The sequence below is a fragment of the Entelurus aequoreus genome, linkage group LG18 (assembly GCF_033978785.1).
Source record: "Entelurus aequoreus isolate RoL-2023_Sb linkage group LG18, RoL_Eaeq_v1.1, whole genome shotgun sequence".
In the NCBI taxonomy this organism is placed as follows: Eukaryota; Metazoa; Chordata; class Actinopteri; order Syngnathiformes; family Syngnathidae; genus Entelurus; species Entelurus aequoreus.
This window is the reverse complement of record NC_084748.1, coordinates 22,121,762-22,145,825: the sequence shown is the minus strand read 5'-3', so window position 1 is coordinate 22,145,825 and position 24,064 is coordinate 22,121,762. Positions and strand designations below refer to the sequence as shown.

The 24,064-nt window shown below is 40.2% G+C and overlaps 1 protein-coding gene across 4 annotated transcripts in view; it reads left to right on the top strand.

Moving 5' to 3' along the window:
• The window catches only part of cabp2a (calcium binding protein 2a), a 71,525-nt gene that overhangs the window by 32,984 nt on the left and 14,477 nt on the right, over positions 1-24,064 (top strand). Inside the window, exons 1-2 of one of the 4 annotated variants that reach the window (XM_062026778.1) lie at positions 3,734-4,106; positions 18,025-18,246. The exons of 1 other annotated variant lie outside the window; for it this stretch is intronic. In XM_062026778.1, coding sequence (XP_061882762.1) covers positions 4,065-4,106; positions 18,025-18,246 — 264 coding nt within the window. In that variant the 5' untranslated portion in view covers positions 3,734-4,064. Of the gene's footprint in view, positions 1-3,733; positions 4,107-18,024; positions 18,247-24,064 lie in introns of those variants that run through there. 2 more of the 4 variants (XM_062026776.1, XM_062026779.1) reach the window with 2 other exon arrangements.

Genomic DNA, 24,064 nt, shown 5'->3' with positions numbered 1-24,064 from the left:
AGTGTGTGAATGTGTGTGTGACTGGGTGAATGTGGAAATACTGTCGAAGCGCTTTGAGTACCTTGAAGGTAGAAAAGCGCTATACAAGTATAACCCATTTATCATTTATCATTTATCACAGGGCCAACACAGATAGACAGACAACATTCACACTCACATTCACACACTAGGGCCAATTTAGTGTTGCCAATCAACCTATCCCCAGGTGCATGTCTTTGGAGGTGGGAGGAAGCCGGAATACCACGCAGTCACCGGGAGAACATGCAAACTCCACACAGAAAGATCCCGAGCCCGGGTTGAACCCAGGACCTTGGTATTGTGAGGCACATGCATTAACCCCTGTTCCACCGTGCTGCTGACAATTTCATTGAAAAAAAAATACAGTGTACACAAATTCAGTGTAAACAAACAGTGTATAAAAATGATATGATAAATATTCAGTGTATAAAAACACTTCCTGCTTTCCTAAAGTGCAACTTCTGATTGGATACTCACTTGGGAGTGACAAGTGAGTATCCAATCACAGGACGCGTAAATGTTACGTTCGACTCTAGGATAGCTAGAAGGCCTTACTGACAACAACTCGTGATCTGATTGGCTATCGCATTTATCTATCAACTGTATGGGCCCGTTCACTTACAGTGCACGGACGCCCGCATTGTTGATTCTGAATACCCCGTGCAGATTTCGGACAGCATGGCAACATAAGCTAGCTGAATTCTGATTGGATAAAAACTAACCTAAAAACAACAGCAATAGAAGGAACATAATATTACATGAAGAGAATATGAATACTTTTAGATATTTAAGGAAAGTAAACTAAAAATTACTTTTATCTTTAATTAAGTTCATGATTTCTGTTTATGTTAGGCCATCAGAGAAGGCCTTGCCAGCCCTGACGGCCCACCACTGCCTTGATCCCCCTTAGCCACAATTTAAGAGGCAACTACTGGTCTGTGATTTCAGGCGGATGTTCAACTAGCTTAGCGAATCACCTGTTGATCATATTTAAAGTGTTTATTGTTAACATAGATCTGAACATGTTTTAGGATCATCATAACCTTATATGGGGCAGCAAGGTGGAACAGGGGTTAGTGCATGTGCCTCACAATACCAAGGTCCTGAGTTCAATCCCGGGCTCGGGATCTTTCGGTGTGGAGTTTGCATGTTCTCCACGTGACTGCGTGGTATTCCGGCTTCCTCCCACCTCCAAAGACATGCACCTGGGGATAGGTTGATTGGCAACACTAAATTGGCCCTAGTGTGTGAATGTGAGTGTGAATGTTGTCTGTCTATCTGTGATGAGGTGGCGACTTGTCCAGGGTGTACCCCGCCTTCCGCCCGAATGCAGCTGAGATAGGTTCCAGCACCCCCCGTGACGCCGAAAGGGACAAACGGTAGAAAATGGATGGATGGATAACCTACTATTTTGAAACACTCCATTAATGTAGCTGGGATAGGCCCCTGCACCCCCGCGACCAAGCGGTAGAAAATGGATGGATTAAAAGAAGGCACCACGACTCCTTGATCAAAAGCATGTCCATCTGAAAACATGTGCCAGTGATGAGAAGAATTATTATCATGATTTTTTTCTCAAAATAAATATTATATTGCCACAAAGACCAACTATAGGATACCACATTTCTTCTTTGTTTAACATTTTCGATTAAACTTACCTCATGGAAAGCAAACCCCTGCCTTGTCACAATGGAAAGAGCATACTATAACATAGGAGATAGAAAACAAGGCACGTTTATTGATCAATTAACATTGTTGACTAATGCCAAGAAATAAATAAACTTACACCTTACCATGAGCAAAACAATCCCAGTCATTCCCTCATGTCTGGTGTGACAAGCCCTAAAATTAACCAAAATAAAAGTGGACATTACTGTACAGGCAATAGGAGGGTTGCATATGACGTCACATCCGTTTTCCTTCTTCGCGGCTTAATTCACATGATGGTCAAGCAGCTTGAGCGTAGCATTAGAACAAGCGAGAGTGAGGGTAGAGTTTGAGCAAAAAATGCCTTATTTTTGTTCTGTTCTTGGGTGTTCCAATCGTTCAAATAGAGAGATAGGAAAGAGCTTTCATAAAGTCCCGAAAGCAGTGGTTCATAATATAATAAAGTCAGGAAAAAACGAAAATGCGCTGAAGGAAAATGGCTCCTAAAAATATCACGTTCATCATCTTATAGCGTCATTATAGCATATTTGGTGATATTTGTTACGCTGTAAAATACAGTTTCGACAAAAACTTTTATGAAAGTTCAACAAACAAATGTGAGTCACGTTTGATACTTACATGCCTACCGCATCCAGTATTGATAAATAATATCCATATTACTTAGACTTAGACATAGTTCCTCCAGTTCCTGTTAGAACATTGGGCGATGAGTCCCATCCTTTTTCTCCGGTCTCTGGCGGCTCTTCTTGCTCCGTCCCAGCTGACACCCATCTCCTTCTGGCATCCAGTCCATTGCCACACTTGCCGGTCTCTCTCTTGGCAGTCTGAGTACGTGCCCCATTATTCTCCTTCTTCTTTCGGAGACAATGTCAGACAGCGCTGCTACACCTGCCCTTCTCATCACCTCCTCGTTGGAGATGTGGTCTCTTCAGGAGATCTTCAGGATGGATATGAGGCATCGTCGGTGGAAGACATCCAGCTTGTTGGTGATACTGGCTGTCTTCATCCATGTCTCACAGGCGTAGGTTGCTGTTGGTATGACCACTGACATGTAGAGGTGGCCGTAGTGATGGCTTTGGACGACCAGATGTTTCGAAGCCGTTGGAAAACTTCTGCAGCTTTGCCAATTCTGTTATTGACGTCTTTCTCCACGTCTCCTGTATTTGAGATGTTACTTCCAAGATAGGTGAAGTCGTCAACATACTCTATGTCATGTTCGTCTATAGTGAGTGGTGGAAAGTGTTGTATTTGTCCAACGGCCAGGGCCTTGGTCTTTTCTTGGCTTAGCCGTAGTCCGACTTTTTTTCTGTGCTCATGGAGATTGTTGGTCATCTCTTGGAGTGCACGCTGAGTATGGCTAACCAGAGCCAGGTCATCCGTAAAGTCTAGGTCGGTTAATCTGCCCCCTCCCCACTTAATGCCAAAATTTGCCCTGGTGACGGACTTCTTCATCACAAAGTCAATGACATTTATAAACAGCAATGGCGACAGGATGCAACCCTGCCTCGCAATGTTACCAATGTCAACGTCATTGGTTGTGCCGTTGTTAGTTTTGACTCTGCAAGCATAGTTGTGGTACAGCGATCCATATTGGTATCAATAAAATCCTAACGATATACATCCCTACCAACCACAAATAAATGCAACAATTACAGTTAATACGTGTGATCGGTATCGGGTAATCTTACTCATGGATGATCGGATTTGCCAGCATATGCTGAAAGATGAAAATATTTTTCCCTTCCACTACCTCGGAATGTCACAATTTCATGTCCATGCTTTCAAAGGGCAGAGAAACCCAATTCAAGCCTTCGCTCTCATGTCCAACATAACTCTTTTCTCTAATCTGAAATGCTTGAGGATTAAACAGACAGCCAACTCCCCATCCATAATTCTGTCCAACCCCCCCCCCCCCCCCCCCCCCCCCCAACCCCCCAATCGGCCCCCTCTTAACATGTAGTGCCAGACTCGTCATTTTGAGACCGTAAACATGATGTCGGAAGGGCAGAGAGAGGAGTGTGGGGCGGGGATGGATTAGATTAAGTTGGTCCAAATTCAAGGGATCACCCGCAGTAGGCTGGGGTGACAGATCAAAAAATATGCTGGTGTGAGCAAGCAAGAGAGAGAGAGAGAGAAATGGTCATGCAATCAGAACTAGAAATGCAGCTTGTTGCAACTACTGAGAATTTTTACCCCGTAATTCTCCACACACTACCCTTCAATAGGCGATTGTAGTTTTGGAAGCCTTAGTTTCATCTGGCCCAAAGTCATTTTGGATCCTAACTTGTCCACTTAAACGGAAAGTAGCATGCTGATAGACTTTGGACTTTCATGTGATTATTGAGCACGGGACATACCAGGAGAAAGGGGTGGGGGTGATGGGAAACATCAACAAGACATCTGGAAGAAAAAGTGACAAGGTAAGAAAGTGATCACTTTTATCCGGAAAATACACTTTCTTATCAAAGGGTGTTGATCGAATGCACTATTTTTATTGCATTTATTTAAATGCAGAGCCATAACTCCCAAGTAAATGCAGCAATACCTCGGTTTAGTTAGCTATCCCTTCCAAAAGGTTCTTTTGGTTATTGTCATTCATCCAGATCGATGTATTCTCAGGGCATTGAATGGATTGCAAGTGGACAGTTCAGATTGTTTTTGAAAAAGTTTGACCTCTCATCCAAGCAGGCTTTATAAGCTCATGCTCACAGACTAGATACTGTAGGACACCTCTGGTCCAAGGGGATGGTGCAGGATCCAAAGTATGTATCCCCTAAAGTGATGACATGCCACAACAAGAATGGTTTTGCTCTTTTGTGGTGCGGAAAGACTAGGGATGCAACGATTAGCCAGTTTTACTATTAACCGTGATTAAAAAAGTGTCACGGTTATTTAATCGCAAAGGCTCCACTACACCGTGTGTTTCAGTCTTCCTCACTTACTAGAAACGGACATTATGCTGGTTAGTTTTTTTTGGCACAACCTGTTCAAAACAAATCGAAAGACACGTTAGTATGCTACATTACATTAAAAATGGCAGCAGGACAAAGCAGTGAACTTTTCCCAACCAAGAAAAGGCTGAAGTCGGCAGTGTGGAAACATTTTAGGTGTCTAGGGAAACATGAGAGACGATGGCTCACCCATTTGCAAAACTTGCCAAAAGAAAGTTACAGCTAAAGGCTCTAATACAGGGGTGTCAAACGTATGGCCCGAGGGCCGGATCAGGCCCGCGAAAAGGTTTTATCTGGCCCGAGGGATGAGTTTGCTAAGTATAAAGATTAACCTGAAATTTGTGAATGAAATAAACTGCTGTTCGAAATGTGTCCACTGGATGTCGCAATATCAATTCTTTGTGTATTTGTAGATGATGCTACATATGCACAAAATAAACCACATGTTAGTACATCAGTCAAGGAAAATGCTCAAACTACATGAATAACATACTGTAATTTGATTTTGATATAACATTTTTTATCTTCATAGATTGAAAATTAACACCAAAGAGTTGACTGATGAACATTATCACATAATTTATTCAGAAAATATAAATAACGACAAATAAAGATATAATACTATTAACCGCAACATGTAAGTGTAAAAAAAAAATCCAACAACATTATGATTTTGTAAATTTTCAGAATGTGCTTGTTTTTAAATAAAGAAAACAATCTGAAGTTGTCTTTATTTTTAACCCTTGTGTGGTGTTCGGGTCTGTGGGACCCGTTTTTGATTTTTATTAAAAGAAAAATGATACAATTAATGCATTTTTCAAACTGAGGCTCACTGGCTTTGGCTCATTTTCTGTGAAGAACATCAATCAATCAATCAATGTTTATTTATATAGTCCTAAATCGCAAGTGTCTCAAAGGGCTGCACAAGCCACAACGACATCCTCGGTACAGAGCCCACATACGGGCAATGAAAAACTCACCCCAGTGGGACGTCGGTGTGAATGACTATGAGAAACCTTGGAGAGGACCGCATATGTGGGTAACCCCCCCCCTCTAGGGGAGACCGAAAGCAATGGATGTCGAGTGGGTCCGACATAATATTGTGAAAGTCCAGTCCACAGTACATATATCAGAATACATATTTAATGAACACACACCATACACCCCCTCTACACATTTCTATTACATATAAGATGTCCGGGTTCACTGGACCCGGGGCTAATAGAAGTGTGGAAATTGATGTTTTGTGTACCACACGCACCCACCTACACACACACACACACACACACACACACACACACACACACACACACACACACACACACACACACACACACACACACACACACACACACACACACGCACACACACACACAGCAGGCCTAGACAGGGGGTGGACAGAGTGTAGGTACACAGAACATCAGAGGGTCAAATGTGCGAGAAAATGAGAGCAGACAGTGTTCACAAACAATGTTGCAACCTTGTGTGGGAACCACAGGTGCAGAAACACAAAAGAAGAATCCCTGTGGGATGCAGAAACTGGCAGAGAAATGTCCATGCAACGTTCATATTGTTGTTACTCAGCCAGTGTTTGTGGGTCTTATACTTAGACTTACTTTTTATTGTCATTTAAATTTGAACTTTACAGTACAGATAAGAACGAAATTTTGTTGCATTAGCTCATGGTAGTGCAGGATAAAAAAGCAATAAGGTGCAGATATAAATAAATAGATTACTGTACAGATAAATATATTGCACTTTTGCATACGCATCCAGGTTTATGGATGTATGTTATATTGTCTTTATATTCCAGCGAGTTATGTTAAAAGTATTTTAACATAAAAGTGTTTGATTGTGAGGCATTAAAAGCCACAAAATGCAACGGGTCCATCAGACCCACAAAAACTGGCTGACTAACAACAATATGAACACCACAGAAGGGTTAAGTTATCGTGCCGGGATTTTACCAGTCCGGCCCACTTGGGAGTAGATTTTTCTCCATGTGGTCCCCGATCTAAAATTTGTTTGACACCCCTGCTCTAATACGTCCAATATGGTGCAGCTTTGCAGGGCAAAGTAAAGGTAAGACATAATAACGCAATTAAATTATGTTTGTAGCAGGTTATTTCATGAGGAATAGAGTTGAATATAACAAACAGCTAAAATTATGTACAAAACAAACTATAACCTGTTACCCACGAATGTTCAACAATTATTCTCAACAAAAGAGGATAAATAAAACCTTAGAGAAAAACGTAATTTAAAACATTTGTATGCACGCACTTATGTCAGGGGTCGGCAACCCAAAATGTTGAAAGAGCCATATTGGACCAAAAATACAAAAAAAAAGGAGCCGCAAAAAATAAAAGCCTTATATAAGTGTTATAATGAAGGCAACACATGATGTAAGTGTCTATTTCAGCTATATTAGCCTACTATTAGAGGTGGGTAGTAACGCGCTACATTTACTCCGTTACATCTGCTTCAGTAACTTTTGGGATGAATTGTACTTCTAAGAGTAGTTTTAATGCAACATACTTTTCCTTTTACTTGAGTATATTTATAAAGAAGAAATGCTACTTTTACTCCGCTCCATGTATCTACATTCAGCTCGCTACTCGCTGCTGATTTTTATCGATCTGTTAATGCACGCTTTGTTTGTTTTGGTTTGTCAGACAGACCTTCAAAGTAGGATCTATGCATGCCTGCATTTCACCAATCAGATGCAGTCACTGGTGACGTTTGACTCCGTTTCACCAATCACATGCAGTCACTGGTGACGTTGGACCAATCAAACAGAGCCAGGCGTCACATGACCGTCACACGTGGACCCCAACTTGAAAAACTTATTCGGGTGTTACCATTTAGTGGTCAATTGTACGGAATATGTACTGTACTGTGCAATCTACTAATACAAGTTTCAATCAATCTATCAAAAGTGTGAAGGAAAAAATACATGTTTTTATTTCAACCGCGTACCTGTCTCAAAAGCCTAAAGACTGACCGCACAGTTCCTGTCTTCACAATAAAAGTGCCGCTCCATCGCGCCTGTGCTAACAAAATAAGAGTCTCCGAAAGCCAGCGCAAACAAGCTAGCAAGCTACGGAGTTTGCCGCCAATGTATTTCTTGTAAAGTGTATAAAAACGAATATGGAAGCTGGACAAATAAAATGCCAAAAACCAACCACTTTCATGTGGTATTAGACAGAAAGGAGGAACTTTTTTTCTCCTCCATTTGAAAACGTGGACGTTATCAGCACTACTGTCTGATTCCAATCAATGCAAGTCATCAGAATCAGGTAATACACCAACTTATATTCTTCTCTTCATGAAAGAAAGGAATCTATATGTTAAACATGCATGTATATTCATTAAAACACCTTTAACATATGAACAAAAACGGCAAAATAAATAAATATAAATGATATACTGTATATATAAATGTATGTATATATATATATATATATGTATGTGTGGGAAAAAATCACAAGACTATTTCATCTCTACAGGCCTGTTTCATGAGGGGTTTCCTCAATCCTCAGGAGATTTTATTGGAAGCATTCACATACCATGGTTTATATAGGGCACAGAGCGGGTGGGTACAGGCAGGCGTGGGGGCGTGGTGATTGACTCATGTGTTACCTAGGAGGTGTTTCCTTCTGTGACGGCATGCTGATACAATTTCGCTGCGCTTGTTGAGGGATGACAACTCTGGACGGTTTATCATATACCGACCAACACATGAGTCAATCACCACGCCCCCACGCCTGCCTGTACCCACCCGCTCTGTGCCCTATATAAACCATGGTATCTGAATGCTTCCATTAAAATCTCCTGAGGATTGAGGAAACCCCTCATGAAACAGGCCTGTAGAGATGAAATAGTCTTGTGATTTTTTCCCACACATACATATTACGCTCTACCACGGTATCGAGCACTATTTTTTGGATAATCTAATTAAGACATATATATATATATATATATATATATATCTATATATGTATATATATATATATATACATAAATATATATATTTATATACATATAGTTCTATCTGAAGTCCCCAAGGAGGACAAGTTAATCCTGCTCGGAGGCTTCAACGCCAGAGTGGGACGAAACCACCACCTATGGAGGGGTACGCTGGGGAGAGAAGGGGTCGGAAATACAAACTCTAATGGCACACTACTGCTAACTAAGTGCTCGGAGCACAACCTGGTTATCACCAACACACTTTTCCGTCAGAAAACCAAGTTCAAAACATCATGGATGCACCCTCGCTCCAAACTGTGGCATCTCATTGACTATGTCATTGTCCGCTCTAAAGACCGTCGCGACGTCCTAAACACCAGAGCAATGACCAGTGCAGACGACTGCTGGACCGACCACCGCCTCATTCGCTCCATCATGTCCATCCCCTTAATGCGGAAAAGACGGATGCAGAAAAGACAGTGCCGGCCAAGAATTAACATCGAGCTGTTGAGTGACACCACCTACCAACAACAGCTGCAGGAGGCCTTTAGCGCAGCGTTGCCCAAACAGTACCCAGAGAATACGGAAACACACTGGAGCACACTTTCGACTGCCATAATGAAATCCTGCAAAAATATCCTTGGTCTCAAAAAGCGAAAACATCAAGACTGGTTTGATGAGAACGACACTGAGATCCTGCAACTAATTGACAACAAGCGGCAAGCTTTCATCACTTGGCAAAACGACATCCACTGCAAAGTGAAAAGAGTAGCCCACGCCAAAGCGAAGGCAGCTGTCCAAACACAGGTTAGGAAACTGAAGAACCAGTGGTGGACAAAGAAGGCTCTGGAGATCGAGCAGCTTGCTGACTCTGGAGACACGAGAGGCTTCTTCGATGCCAAAAGAGTGGTGTATGGTCCCAGCCACCGCTGCCTAACCCCCCTTCGCTCAAAGGATGGTCTGCTGCTGCTGAAGGACAAGGACGCAATTTCAAACAGGTTGAAAGAACACTATGAGGACCTCTTAAACAGGGACACTATACCTGAGATGGAGGCTCTTGACCAACTCCCACAACAACCCACAGATGAAAGCATGGGAGAACCACCTACCTTGGATGAGCTGCAGGATGCCATTGGAAAGATGAGGAACAACAAGGCTGCTGGGCCCGACGGCATTCCAGCAGAGGTCCTGAAGAAAGGCGGACCCGATCTTACCAAGCACATCCATGCCCTGCTTCTCAAAATATGGGAAGAAGAGGAAATCCCTGCACAGCTCAGAGATGCCCTAATTGTCTCCATATTTAAGAAAGGAGACAAGGCAGACTGTGGGAATTACCGTGGCATCTCTCTCCTGTCCACCATAGGGAAAGCCCTCGCTCGGGTTTTGGCCAACAGACTCACCCCCCTGTCAGAAAGCGTGCTTCCTGAGTCTCAGAGTGGATTTCGCCCAAGCAGAAGCACCACAGACATGATTTTCATCGCACGACAACTGCAAGAAAAATGCCGGGAACAAAACCAATCATTATACATGGCCTTCATAGACCTCACCAAAGCCTTCGACTCGTTTAACCGTCAGGCCCTTTGGCTGGTTCTGTCCAAGATTGGCTGCCCAGACAAATACATCCGGGTACTGAGACTACTGCATGATAACATGTCAGCCATAGTGCTCAGTGGCAGTGGAGATGAAACGGAACCCTTTAGGGTAGACAGGTGTAAAACAGGGATGTGTCATCGCTCCAACACTCTTTTTCATCTTTGTTGCTGCTATCCTCCATCTCACAAACATACATCTGCCCCAGGGAGTCAAAATAATGTACAGAACCGACGGTCAACTGCTCAACATCAACCGTTTCAGGGCTAAAGGTCAAACCACCACCATAACCATTATGGAGCTGCAGTATGCAGACGATAATGCCCTCGTAGCCCTCTCAGAAGAGGACCTACAGTGCACTCTGTGTGCTTTTGCGAAGGCATACAAACAGCTTGGTCTTGCCATCAATATAAAGAAAACCCAAATCCTCCACCAATCACCACCAAACTGTAGTGCGCCTTTCCTGCCCCCAAACCTCTCAATTGACAAAATCCGACTGGAAAATGTGGACCACTTCCAATATCTCGGGAGCCTCCTGTCATCTAAAGCTGTCATTGACGATGAAATTCACCACCGCCTCAGCTGTGCCAGTGGGGCCTTCTCGAGGCTGAGGAAGCGAGTCTTCGAGAACCGTGACCTCCAAGCAAAGACCAAAATCCTGGTCTACAAAGCAGTCGTGCTCCCCACCCTTCTGTATGGGTCAGAAGCCTGGACCACCTACAGCAGGCACTTAAAGGCACTCGAGACCTACCATCATAGATGTCTCAGAAAAATCCTCAGGATCAGCTGGGAGGACCGACGCACCAACACCAGCGTCCTGGAGGAGGCTGGCTTGCCCACCATCACTGCCACGATTGCCCAAAACCAACTTAGATGGACTGGCCATGTAGTCCGCATGCCTGACTCTCGCCTCCCAAAACAAGTTCTTTATTCACAGCTTGTTGAAGAGAAACGGGCCCCGGGAGGTCAAAAGAAGAGATTCAAGGATAACATCAAAGCAAACCTGACAAAGTGTCACATAGACCTTAAGTCTTGGGAAGTCAAGGCAACAGACAGGACGATGTGGAGAAACCTTGTCCGTGAGGGTGCCGCGCAATATAATGACGACCTCCGCCATGCTGCACAAGACAAGCGCAGACTAAGAAAGGAGAGAGCATCCACCAAGCAGGCCCAACCCAAGCCCACCACCACTACATTCCCTTGTCCACATTGCCCCAGAATAATCGGGTCCAGAATCGGCCTCTACGCCCACCTGAAGACCCATAAGGACCAGGAAGGAGGACAGTCATACTCGACCACGAGTGACCGCCGATGATGTATGTATATATATATATATATATATATATATATATATATATATATATATATATATATATATATATATATATATATATATATGTATATATATATATATGTATATATATATATATATATATATATATATATATATATATATATATATATATATATACATATATATATATATATATATATATATATATATATATATATATATATATATATATATATATATATATATATATATATATATACATATATATATATATATATATATATATATATATATATATATATATATATATATATATATATATACATATATATATGATATGTGTGTGTATGTATATGTACAAACGTTTGTATATATGAGGTAGATCCTCGACTTGGTCATTTATTAAGTAATTGATTAACGTTGAAAAACTTATTGGGGTGTTACCATTTAGTGGTCAATTGTACGGAATATGTACTGTACTGTGCAATCTACTTATACAAGTTTCAATCAATCAATGAATGAATGCCTACTGAGCCTATGGTGCAGTTAAGTTATTGTGGCTCAATTTGCCTTTATTTTTTCATGTATTATTATTTAATATATATTATTGTTTTAGTTGCTTAAGAGATATTCCTGGCTCTGAATTTTCTCATTGCTATTTTTATGTTTTTGTGCATTATTTGTTGCCGTCATCATTAAACGAACAGGTTACTCATCAGTTACTCAGTACTTGAGTAGTTTTTTCACAACATACGTTTTACTTTTACTCAAGTAAATATTTGGGTGACTACTCCTTACTTTTACTTGAGTAATAAATCTCTAAAGTAACAGTACTCTTACTTGAGTACAATTTCTGGCTACTCTACCCACCTCTGCCTACTATCACAGGCTGACACAAATCTTTGTTGACAGAAATGATGTATTTTAATTTTTATGCCACACATGTTTGCACATCGGAAATCATTAGCAAAATGGAGGCTTCTCACAAGATGAGATAACTTCTGGAAATTACTGGCTCAAAATGGCCAAGGGTATAGATGTGTGTGTCCAAGTTAAAGGAAACAGCAGGCTGTCTTCTTCTAATGGATTTATTACAATCTTAGCAAGCTGGGTTTGATTGGTTGATTGAGACTTTTATTAGTAGGTTGCACAGTGAAGTACATATTCCGTACAATTGACCACTAAATGGTAACACCCGAATAAGTTTTTCAACTTGTTTAACGTTTGCTGTGGTCTGGAACAACATGGCACAACAACTATCAGAAATTCAGCCAATATTAAATATAGATAATGTGTCATGAAACATGCAAATGTAAATTAAATTCACAGAGGACATAAGTAAAATAAATTAAACAAGCTCAAATATACCTACAAACGAGGCATAATGATGAAATATGTACATACAGCTAGCCTAAATAGCATGTTAGCATCGATTAGCTTGCAGTCATGCAGTGATCAAATATGCCTGATAAGCACTGCAGCAAATACATAAAATCAACAAAGCCCACATTTTGTGAATTCAAGCACAGCATAAAATGTTTGATGGACAAAATTAGACGAAAAAGGAGTGGTATAAAACACGTATTTATGTGGCAGCATCGGAGAAAGTTGTACATGTAAGCAAACTACGATGAGTTCAAAGTTCGCTGAAATTAGTAGGACAAAATGGTGCTTGCCAAATACTCTCATCAGTGAAGAATGTTTAAACAAACAGTGGGATTTCTAACAATTAGGAAGTTTTGTGTCATGTTTGTTCTCCTACCGAAAATATTTAAACACAAAATAAATTTTTTCTTCATCTTTTATATTTTCACACATCTCTGAAAGAGGTCCAGGGATGCGGCTTTAGAGCCGTGAGTTGCTGACCCCCGCATTAAGTCAATCATAACTGACTTAACTATTCATGAAGAGAACTGTTGTATTTAGGTTGATTTTATTTAAATTGTGTACAAATTGCGAACAAGTAGTGAACATATGTGTGAGTAATTGCTGTGCAGTAGAACGGGGGTAGGATTAAATAAGATTTGCTTCCTCTTGTTCTTTTTCATACATGTTGTAAGAAAAAAGAACTTATGCGCAATATTTGATGTATCATCTTAAAACTTTGTACATGTTCGAAATAAACTTAAACTTCAAACATTTCACTTACAATCAGTAGCTTAGCGTTGAGTCAGGTCAGTGTAAACAAACTACAACAGGTCATCATTCAATGACCATTAAAAAAATATTAATTTCTGTTACTTTCCAAAAAAAATAAAATTATTCATTGAAAGATGCAATGTGAGTGTGAGCCTTTCAAAGGTGGTGCTTGTTGCAAAGTGAAGCATGACGACAGTGCGGGCCTGCTCATTGGCTGTTTTAGCTCAGCATTGGTCGTCTGTGGACTGGAAGTAGATTGTTGACAGCGGCCCCTGTGGAATGTTTTTACTGATAGTTAATAAATGATTGAACGCGCGTCAGTGGCTGTGTCTGTCCTTGTCCACAAACTGTAGGATTAATATTGTTGATGATTTTCACTTCATTATTATACTTAAGAGTAACAAGTTAGATTATTCGTCACTGGAAAAACTAACGTCGTTGTTATGTGATGCAATTTTTCCGAACACTGTTGATTACTGTTCCGACAGTAATAAAATCACAACAAAATCTAAAACGAGCAAAAATGTGATTTCATGTATTTTTGGTTTTGAAATGAATCAATGCATAATAATCGTGATAATCATGGAACCGTGATTATTAGTCAGACTAGAATTGTACATTCAAAATCTATAAGAAACCTCTTCCTGCCAACATTAATCATACAAGTGGAAGTAGCAATGGTTTAGGGAGCACCTGAAACCAAAGCTACCGTAAGCAAGTAATTAATTCTCAAGACTCAGCTGTCTATCTGCTCCTGTAAAAGACATGGCAGTTTTTTGTGGACAAAAAATTACAAATTCTGCAACTAGAAGATGGATGGTTTTGAAAGGGTAGAGATGGAGGCCGTTTATGTCAAGGTTGAGAAACCATCTATGAGCAGAGATACGATAATTACTGAATACCCCACATACAAGGCTGTCCTTACATCCCTACCAAAGAGAGTCATTATTGTATCCTCGAACAAATAAACACAACAAAGCCACCTTCCGTTTTAGGTATGTCCACGACCATTGATACAACGGAATGGAATACTAACGAGCATGATACCACCCAAATGACTGCCTTTGGCTGGCAGGAATCTCACTCCACTAACTGTCGTTTATGCACCACAATGGGCATGTCCCCCGACTTAGAGGATAAATACTTTGGATCCTTTACCATCCTCTTAGACTTGAGCTACCCTACGTACCGGTAGTCTTTCAGCATGAACGAATGAGGCTGGCTCGAATGAGAAGAGAAATGTCTGAACAGTTGTCAAATCGAAACAGTTTAATCTATTTAGTCTGGTACAAAAGGTCTGACAGAAACCGAAGCGTACAAAAATTTAAGCAAATTTTCCCATGACAAATAATGTAAATCCTATTAATTAGGGGACGGCGTGGCGAAGTTGGTAGAGTGGCCGTGCCAGCAATCGGAGGGTTGCTGGTTACTGGGGTTCAATCCCCACCTTCTACCATCCTAGTCACGTCCGTTGTGTCCTTGGGCAAGACACTTCACCCTTGCTCCTAATGGCTGCTGGTTAGCGCCTTGCATGGCAGCTCCCGCTATCAGTGTGTGAATGTGTGTGTGAATGGGTGAATGTGGAAATACTATCAAAGCGCTTTGAGTACCTTGAAGGTAGAAAAGCGCTATACAAGTATAACCCATTTATCATTTATTTATTTAAAACTACCGTAATGTCTTGAATTGGTCAATTGTCATTTTCCACTTCTGTGAAAAATCAGCATTGCACCATTCCATTCATCCATTTTCTACCGCTTATCCCTCTTGGGGTCGCGGGGGGCTGGAGCCTATCCCAGTAAGCAAATATCAATAGGCCTTGACTTTGGTTTTAATACTGTGGTATATTTCTGATCGTGTCACTTTCCCAAGACAGACTGACTATGTGATGGGTGATGAGCCAAGAAGGCACCAACGAGGAATTGTCCAACAAAAAGCTTTATTTGTTTCAGCAAGCCTCAGACTGGAACTCAGCTTCCAGGAGAAAGAGTATGGGCCTGATTACTCTTCTGATGTCCTCTCGGACCATTGTCCTTAAATACCTTTTACACGAAGACCTTTACTCTTTGTAATTCTAGTCTTGGAGCCGGCCATTCTGGACAAAGCCCAGTTTGTTGTTTTGCCGGTCAATCTATTTCCTGACCGTATCCCTCTGCTCAGTTTGAGTCGGTGACTTCCGACCCCTAACCTCTCCTTGTACCTGTGGGGGCTCCTACCAGATGTCGCTAATGTGTTTATAATCGATCCTAAAATCCAAGACTGCATTCCTTTCGGATTCCAACTGTCCTGGGGGCAACAGCCACCACTCTCTAGGTTGAGCTGTGAAGGACACCTGCACCCGAAGCTATCTAAGGGCATATTTCCTTAATAGAATAATCCCCTAAAAGTTTCTGTGACCAAATACAAATGCATGCTAGTTCACAATCATATAAGAAAAAATGTACATGTCGCAATTCACCTCATTAAATTACAAACTTAAATCTTCCGTCTTGGATGAAATACTTTTAAACAAATAAGATAGCATTGCACGTACTGTATGCAAATAAATAATAAACTCCAAAATTGAGATTAAGAAAGTGCACACGTATCGTATTTTCAGAGTTTAAGAGTGCACCGATATTTAAGCATCATCCACCAAATTTTAGAAGAAAAACATATTTTTACATTTATTAGCCGTTTAGCAACACTAAATTGGCCCTAGTGTGTGAATGTGAGTGTGAATGTTGTCTGTCTATCTGTGTTGGCTTTGCGATGAGGTGGCGACTTGTCCAGGGTGTACACCGCCTTCCGCCCGAGTGCAGCTGGGATAGGCTCAAGCTCCCACCGCGATTCCGAGAGGGACAAGCGGTAGAAAATGGATGGACAATGGATAGCCGCACCGGACTATATGCCACAGATATATACCGGTATGAAAGATTTTGTAAATTTTTATTTACATACCTTAACTTAAATGTTTCCAAACGGTGCCTGGCACACGGCAGTAAAACAGCTAATCAAACAAAACAGAAGTACTCGTCATGGACCCACGAGCTGAGTAAGCTAACTCTCCAATTAGCTAAACAGACTGAGTAACTCCAGGGTGACGTTTTGGTGAATTTATGTAACTGAAACAATACAAAAATAATGTAATTGTAGGTTAATAATCCTAACACAGATACCTGTACTTGTAAATGTTTAAGCATATTCGCTAAAACTAACGGCGTGACTACATACAATTGCACGCACAAATAAGCATGAAAACACTCTGACAGACATCACACTTGGGGCGGTTTAGTAAGTAAGAATTGTATTAGTTATATTGTGAAACCTATTAACGTTAACGCTATGGATGGTTTTACTTCAGTTTCAAGGCATTAAAAACAGGGTGTCCAGTACATTTTCAACTTGCTGCAACTGCAGTGAGTGAACTCCACCAAAAGATGGCCCCAAACAATAACACACTTTTTTAGTGTCTCTGTCGGTGCAATATAAAAACTATTTGTTGAATACAAACAATATGTCCATTAGCGAAGAAAAGCCATGAATTACCTGCACTGTTTTATAAGCTGCAGGGTTCAAAGCGTTGGAAAAAAGTAGCGGCTTGTAGTCTGCAAAATGCGGTAAATTGACCTACTCAGTGGTTAGAATGTCCACCCTGAGATCGGTAGGTTGTGAGTTCAAACCCCGGCTGAGTCATACCAAAGACTATAGAAATGGGACCCATTACCTCCCTGCTTGGCACTCAGCATCAAGGGTTGGAATTGGGGGTTAAATCACCAAAAATGATTCTGCCCACTGCTACCCTCACCTCCCAGGGGGTGAACAAGGGGATGGGTCAAACGCAGAGGACAAACTTCACCACACCTAGTGTGTGTGTGATAATCATTGGTACTTTAACTTAACTTAACTTTAAATTACCTGTCCTAAATAAAATATTTATGTAAACAAAAATGTAGCGTTTCACATTATAAGTGAAAATAAATAATACAATTCTGCTTCGGGTCCAAACTTAGTATGGTGAAGGTTGTGATAATGCCACCTTTGAACTTTGCTAAGAGTTATCCCTATAATTCAGTAGTGTATGTCTCAACTTCTGTATCAAATTGCTGTTATTTACAACTTTCTTTGGCTCCTTGGTGGATTATTTTGCAGTCGTATACAATAAGTAGACTTAATCATCAACACAAAGGATTATTTGTTTGGACACTCCATTCTGTGGAATGATACGCAAATGTAATAGTTTGTTACACCGATGTTTGACAGTACGATAACAGAGACAGTATGGTGGGGGGAGATGGAAAATGTTGATCGTAAACCAAAGTGGGACATACGAAACTGAGATACCAAGTAAGTAATAGTGAATAAAGCTGTTGTACGACTGCCTTTAGTTACTTTAATTGGTTCCCCCCTTCTAAGGGGGTGTCGCCTGTAGAGAGAAGTGGGGCACCAGTTGCCGCGGCCATGCTCGGGGAGCTGAAAGAAGCAGGTGAGCTGGACACAGAAGAAGACGAGGACAGAGGAAGCGAGCCGGAGTTCGATGAGCCGCTGTGTGCTCTGGTTAAGAACTGCAACATGCTGCGCAACATAGTGGGGCCGGCGTGTATCTTCCTCAAACAAGGCTTTGCACAGAGCCAGATCGTATGTATGACCTGAAATCTGCACATATCAGATGTATTTCATAAAGTGTGCAATCATATTATGCAGCGATCAATAACCCGCTGTTCCATGTATTCTTTCATACATAGTATGATGTGAATATATGCTCATAAGTGCTGTTTTCAGTTGTTTACTTTACCATTTTTTTTAAGCTCATTGAATGATTTTGTGATTTTTACATTAATTTGCTAATCATGATTAACAAATTTACCAATTTACCAATATGGTGAAATCCTTCTGCTTTCGTCTTAACAACATTCAAAACATGGTGGTGTACTTACTACTGATATGTACTTATTTTGACAAATGTGGTGTTTTAGACCAGTGGTCCCCAACCACCGGTGCGGGTCGGTGACGCATTTGCTACTGGGCCGCAAAGAAACATTACATTTAGAAACAACTGCATTTTCTCCGACTTAAAGGGGAATTGCACTTTGTTTGGAATGTTGCCTATCGTTTGCAGTCATTATGAGAGACAAGAACACATGCCTTTTTTTTCCTTTTTTTTTAGGATTTTAAAGATGATAAAAAAAAACGCTAGAAAGATGTGGCTAATGGGAGTCACCGTTGTAGCCTTCAAAGCCCTTTCAGACAACTTCAAAACCCTCCATCAATGTTTTATATACACACTGCAAGTATATATATAATTTAGTAACAGACATGTTCATAACAATATGTAATATGTTCAATATTTACCGTATTTTGACCATTTTAATCATATCTGGCACTGATTACTTCCGCGCATTGATTTCCGTTTCCATAGTATTCCTACTTCCGGAATCAAATGTGTGTGTGCGTGTGTTCTAATCTTGGCAAACTTGGTAACAGACAACGAAGACGACTATTTTTGGACATATGAGGATTCACAACCTTATCTTTTTGAAGCTGAATAAACTGAGGATGAACTGCTGCTTATAGAAGCGAGCACGGAGAAGAGGGTGAAACGTTGGCACAGACAGAAGCCGAGAGAGTGAGGTGAGAGGCACTCGAAGCTGCAAATGTGGAATTTGGAGCCAAGCTATTTCGACATAAATGGATTGCTTATCCAAAATCAACAAGAAACGTCCATGGCCAGCTGGACCAGACGAACAACTGTCCATCTAGTGAGTCACTTTAACATCGATCGTGATACACATCATGCGTCATTACAACTACAGTATATACGCTCTCTGGCTAGCTCAGCTGTGTACAAACAAAACATGAATTGTGGGCTAATACTTGACAGATACTATAATATGATTGTTCCTGTTTTTCAGTCATTACAGATTGGTGTCTTATCGCATTGTGTTGTGCATTACAAACTCAAACATATTTCATGCTAACCTAGAAGTTAGCTTATCTCATGCCATAGTTAGCTTTTACGGCTAATACCGAATCACACAGATGTGTTACTAAAAAATAGTTCCTCAGTGTTCGCTCTTACAATAACAATGTTGTCACAGCTTGGTTACTATACAGGTAACGTAAATTAAGTATTGTAGAGGTAGAAATGATTGGTCCCATTAGCTGCATTGCTAGCCACCGAGAACGAGACCATTTTTACATGTTAGTCTGCAAAACAAAGAAAAAACATTTTTTCTTAATCTCTCATAATGATTGTAAACGATAGGCTGAATTAAAAAAAAAAAAGTGCAGTCCCCCTTTAAATTTTGCGTGTCGCACTCGACAAACCAATAACCTTATTCAATATTGTGTAATAAAACTCATGATAGGAATTGGCCATTTGTTATACTTATTATATCTTTGTTACATGTGAAAATGCACATTAGTAATTATATAAAGTGTAAACGTGCCAGACTGTAGCCAAAGGCTAATTTCAATATACAGTCCTGGCAGGTGGATGGTATACACAACATGGTCCATAAATCAGAATCAGAATCCGAATCAGAAGAGTTTAATTGCCATTGTTTGAGAACGGGTTCACAAACTAGGAATTTTACTTGGCGCAATCGTGCAACATAAAACACATATAACACAGAATAGAATAACATGAGCTGTAACTGAGCTATCAGATCTTGTTATTGTTCATGTGTCACGAACAATGAAAAGTTAAGTTAGACCAACATCAGACATAAACAGTGCAATGAAATACACAGATTCAGATAGAAAAATAAAAAAAATAAAAATAAAACAGTATGTTGCTGCATGAGTTCAGCTCAGGACAGATCAAGAAAAAAGTCAGTATATGGAGAAGTGATATATTGCTAAAGTGCAGGTGTGCTAAATTGTTGCATATATTAAGTATGCCTTTGGCCTATAGTAAGTTGTAGTGCTGCTATTATTGCACCTAGCCCTTTTGCGCAAGTAGTTAGCATTAACAGATGTGTTTACAAAAAAATGGCACCAAAAAAAGGATACATAAGTGTATCCATGTATGAAATATTGCACAAAATATGAATGCGTAACTTTTGGAATAGAAATAGAAGGCCACATAAATCCATTGGAACTAATGGTAAGTATAGAGCTTATCTATCAATCCTCTTGTCCTTGGCGATGACGTGTCACGTATCACATATGTTAGCCAAAAAATTAGCCCACAAACCAGAAAAAATTAGTATAAATCAAAAGTCTTGGAGGGATTTTTTGCATAGGGAAAAAGGTTAGCCTTATGGTGAGTTGTATTTTTCATGTACTTATTTTTGTTGTATTTATCTCAGAATCAGAATCAGAAATACTTTATTAATCCCAGAGGGGAAATTTACTGCCTAATGTGGAAGGAAAATAATGCCGACATTAATCCGGTCCCTGGTGAAAAAGAGGTTGGGAACCCCCTGTTTTAGACTGCAATATTGCTCAAATAAGGACACTTATTACATACAGTATGTCTAGCTTGTGTGCTAGTGTGTGCTTAGCTGTTGTGTAGCTGCTAGTGCCAAGTAGCTTATAGTATATAGTAGTATATATATATACAATGTTTACCTTTTGTACAAAACCCAAAATTAGTGAAGTTGGCACGTTGTGTAATTCACAAATAAAAACAGAATACAATGATTTGAAAAATCCTTTTCAACTTATATTCAATTGAATAGACTGCAAAGATTTAATGTTCGAACTGAGAAACAAAATTTTTTGGGGCATATAATCATTAACTTAGAATTTAATGGCAGCAACACATTGCAAAAAAGTTGGCACAGGGGCATTTTTACCACTGTGTTACATGGCCTTTCCTTTTAACAACACTCAGGTAACGTTAGGGAACTGAGGAGACCAATTTTTGAAGCTTTTCAGGTGGAATTCTTTCCCATTCTTGCTTGATGTACAGTTTAAGTTGTTCAACAGTCCGGAGTCTCCGTTGTGGTATTTTACGCTTCATAATGCGCCACACATTTTCAATGGGATACAGGTCTGGACTACAGGCAGGCCAGTCTAGTACCCGCACTCTTTTACTATGAATCCACGCTGCTGTAACACGTGGCTTGGCATTGTCTTGCTGAAATAAGCATGATAACTATGACAATGTTGCTTGGAAGGCAACATATGTTGCTCCAAAACCTGTATGTACCTTTCAGCAATGGTGCCTTCACAGATGTGTAAGTTACCCATGCCTTGGGCACTAATACACCCCCATACCATCACAGATGCTGGCTTTTCAACTTTGCGCCTATAACAATCCAGATGGTTCTTTTCCTCTTTGTTCCGGAGGACACTTTTTTGAAACATGTTTCAGGCATTAAGTTCCAAATGAGCTAATATTAGCAAAAAATAACAACCTTATCAAGTTCAAACGTTAAGTATCTTGTCGTTGCAGTGTATTTAATTTAATATAGGTTGAAAAGGATTTGCAAATCATTGTATTCTGTTTTATTTAGGATTTACACAATGTGCCAACTTCACTGGTTTTTGGTTTTGTAAAATACTTGACAAAAATTGAAGAAAAGACCAACCTTGTGTGCTTATTGGAGGACTTTGAGATGTTAACTGGCTGTCCAGCTTTGCACATGTAAACACACTGCAGGACTGCTTGTATCATTTTGAACTGATATCCGATATTAATTTGGAATCGGAACACCCCTGTAAAAAAGTTATGTTTATGAAAAGGGGCTTGCGTGTACCCAATCGAGAAAATACAAGTTTTGAGGACAGTTTTGTGCATTGATATTTTACATGAAATGCTACATATTACATTTGTTATGTGTAGGGGTTCCCAATAATTATCGAATCGGGTCAATAATTAGAATTATGTTGTCACACACCGGTGTGACAACATTAAAAAAATGTCAGATAACAAAATAAACGCTCCAGTGAGGCAAGACTACTCATACTGTGCAGTAGGTGGGTTAGAGTGATTAAATCAAGTGCTTCTACTTTTTGGGATTTTCCAAACTGTTTTTAGGATAATCCGACCACACAGTGTAAACAATCATGGCGTCGGTCGTCAGAGGATGCCGCCCAAACCAAATGCCCTCCAAATACTCTGTGAGGAAAGAAAAAAACACCTTGTTTGAACACATCCAACCTCATTGACCACTAACTAGAATCCACACTGTAAAAACAAAAAGCTATGGATGACTTATTCCTTTGCTACGTTAAAGTAGAGCACTGCGGTAAAATTGTGCAAGTAACATTATTGTTCATAACGCAGCATCCTAAAGGAAGCACATAGAGTCTGACGCTCTTTTTAAACTTTATTGTCGACCTTAACGTGGCAACAGCAGCCCTCATTACACGTTACAGGAGTCGGCAACCCAAAATGTTGAAAGAGCCATATTGGACCAAAAATACAAAAAACAAATCTATCTGAAGCCCCAAAAATGAAAAGCCGTATATAAGTCTTATAATGAAGGCAACACATGACGTAAGTGTCTATATTAGCTATAATAGCCTACTATCAAAATGACTATATGTTGCCAGCTGAAGCAAATCTTTGTTGACAAAAATGTTGAAATGTAATATTTATTCTGCACATTTTTACAACATTAGAAACCATTAGTAAATCAGAGGCTACTCAGAGGGTGAGATAACTCCTGGAAATTACTGGCTTTTAATGGCCAAAGGTATAGATGTGTGTTAAGGCTGTCTTCTTTTAATAGATTTATTACAATATTTGGCAAACAACGTAATGTTTGCTGTGGTCTGGAACAACATGGCACACAAACAACTATCTGAAATGCAGCCAATATTACATACAGATAATGTGTCATGAGACATGCAAAACTAAATTATATATAAAGAGAATCAAAGTAAAGGATATTAAATGAGCTCAAATATAGCTACAAATGAGGCATAATGATGCAATATGTACATGCAGCTAGCCTAAATAGCATGTTAGCATTGATAAGCTTGCAGTCATGCACTGACCAAATACGCCTGATTAGCACTCCAACAAGTCAATAACATCAACAAAGCGCACCTTTGTGCATTCGCACACAGCATGAAACTTTTGGTGGACAAAATGAGACAAAAGAGTGAAAGATTTTACATGTAAACAAACTGTTGCGTCACAGTCCACACAATGGTGAGTTCAAGAACCGCCAAAATTAGTAGGACAAAACGATGTTCACCAAATACTCTCATCAGTGAAGCATACACACAAACATATTAAACAGTGGGCTTTCTAACAATTGGGAAGGTTTGTGTCATGATTGTCCTTAAACAAAAAACATACTAAAACAAAGAAAAAAAAAGTCCCCCCATCTTTTTCCATTTTCAATCCTTTTTTAAAAATGCTTCAGGGAGCCACTAGGGTGGCACTATAGAGCCGCATGCGGCTCAAGAGCCTTAGGTTGCTAACGTTAGCACAACAACACACCACTTCCTCATGACGGTTATGGCGAGCAAGGTTGCAGTCAGGAACACTCAG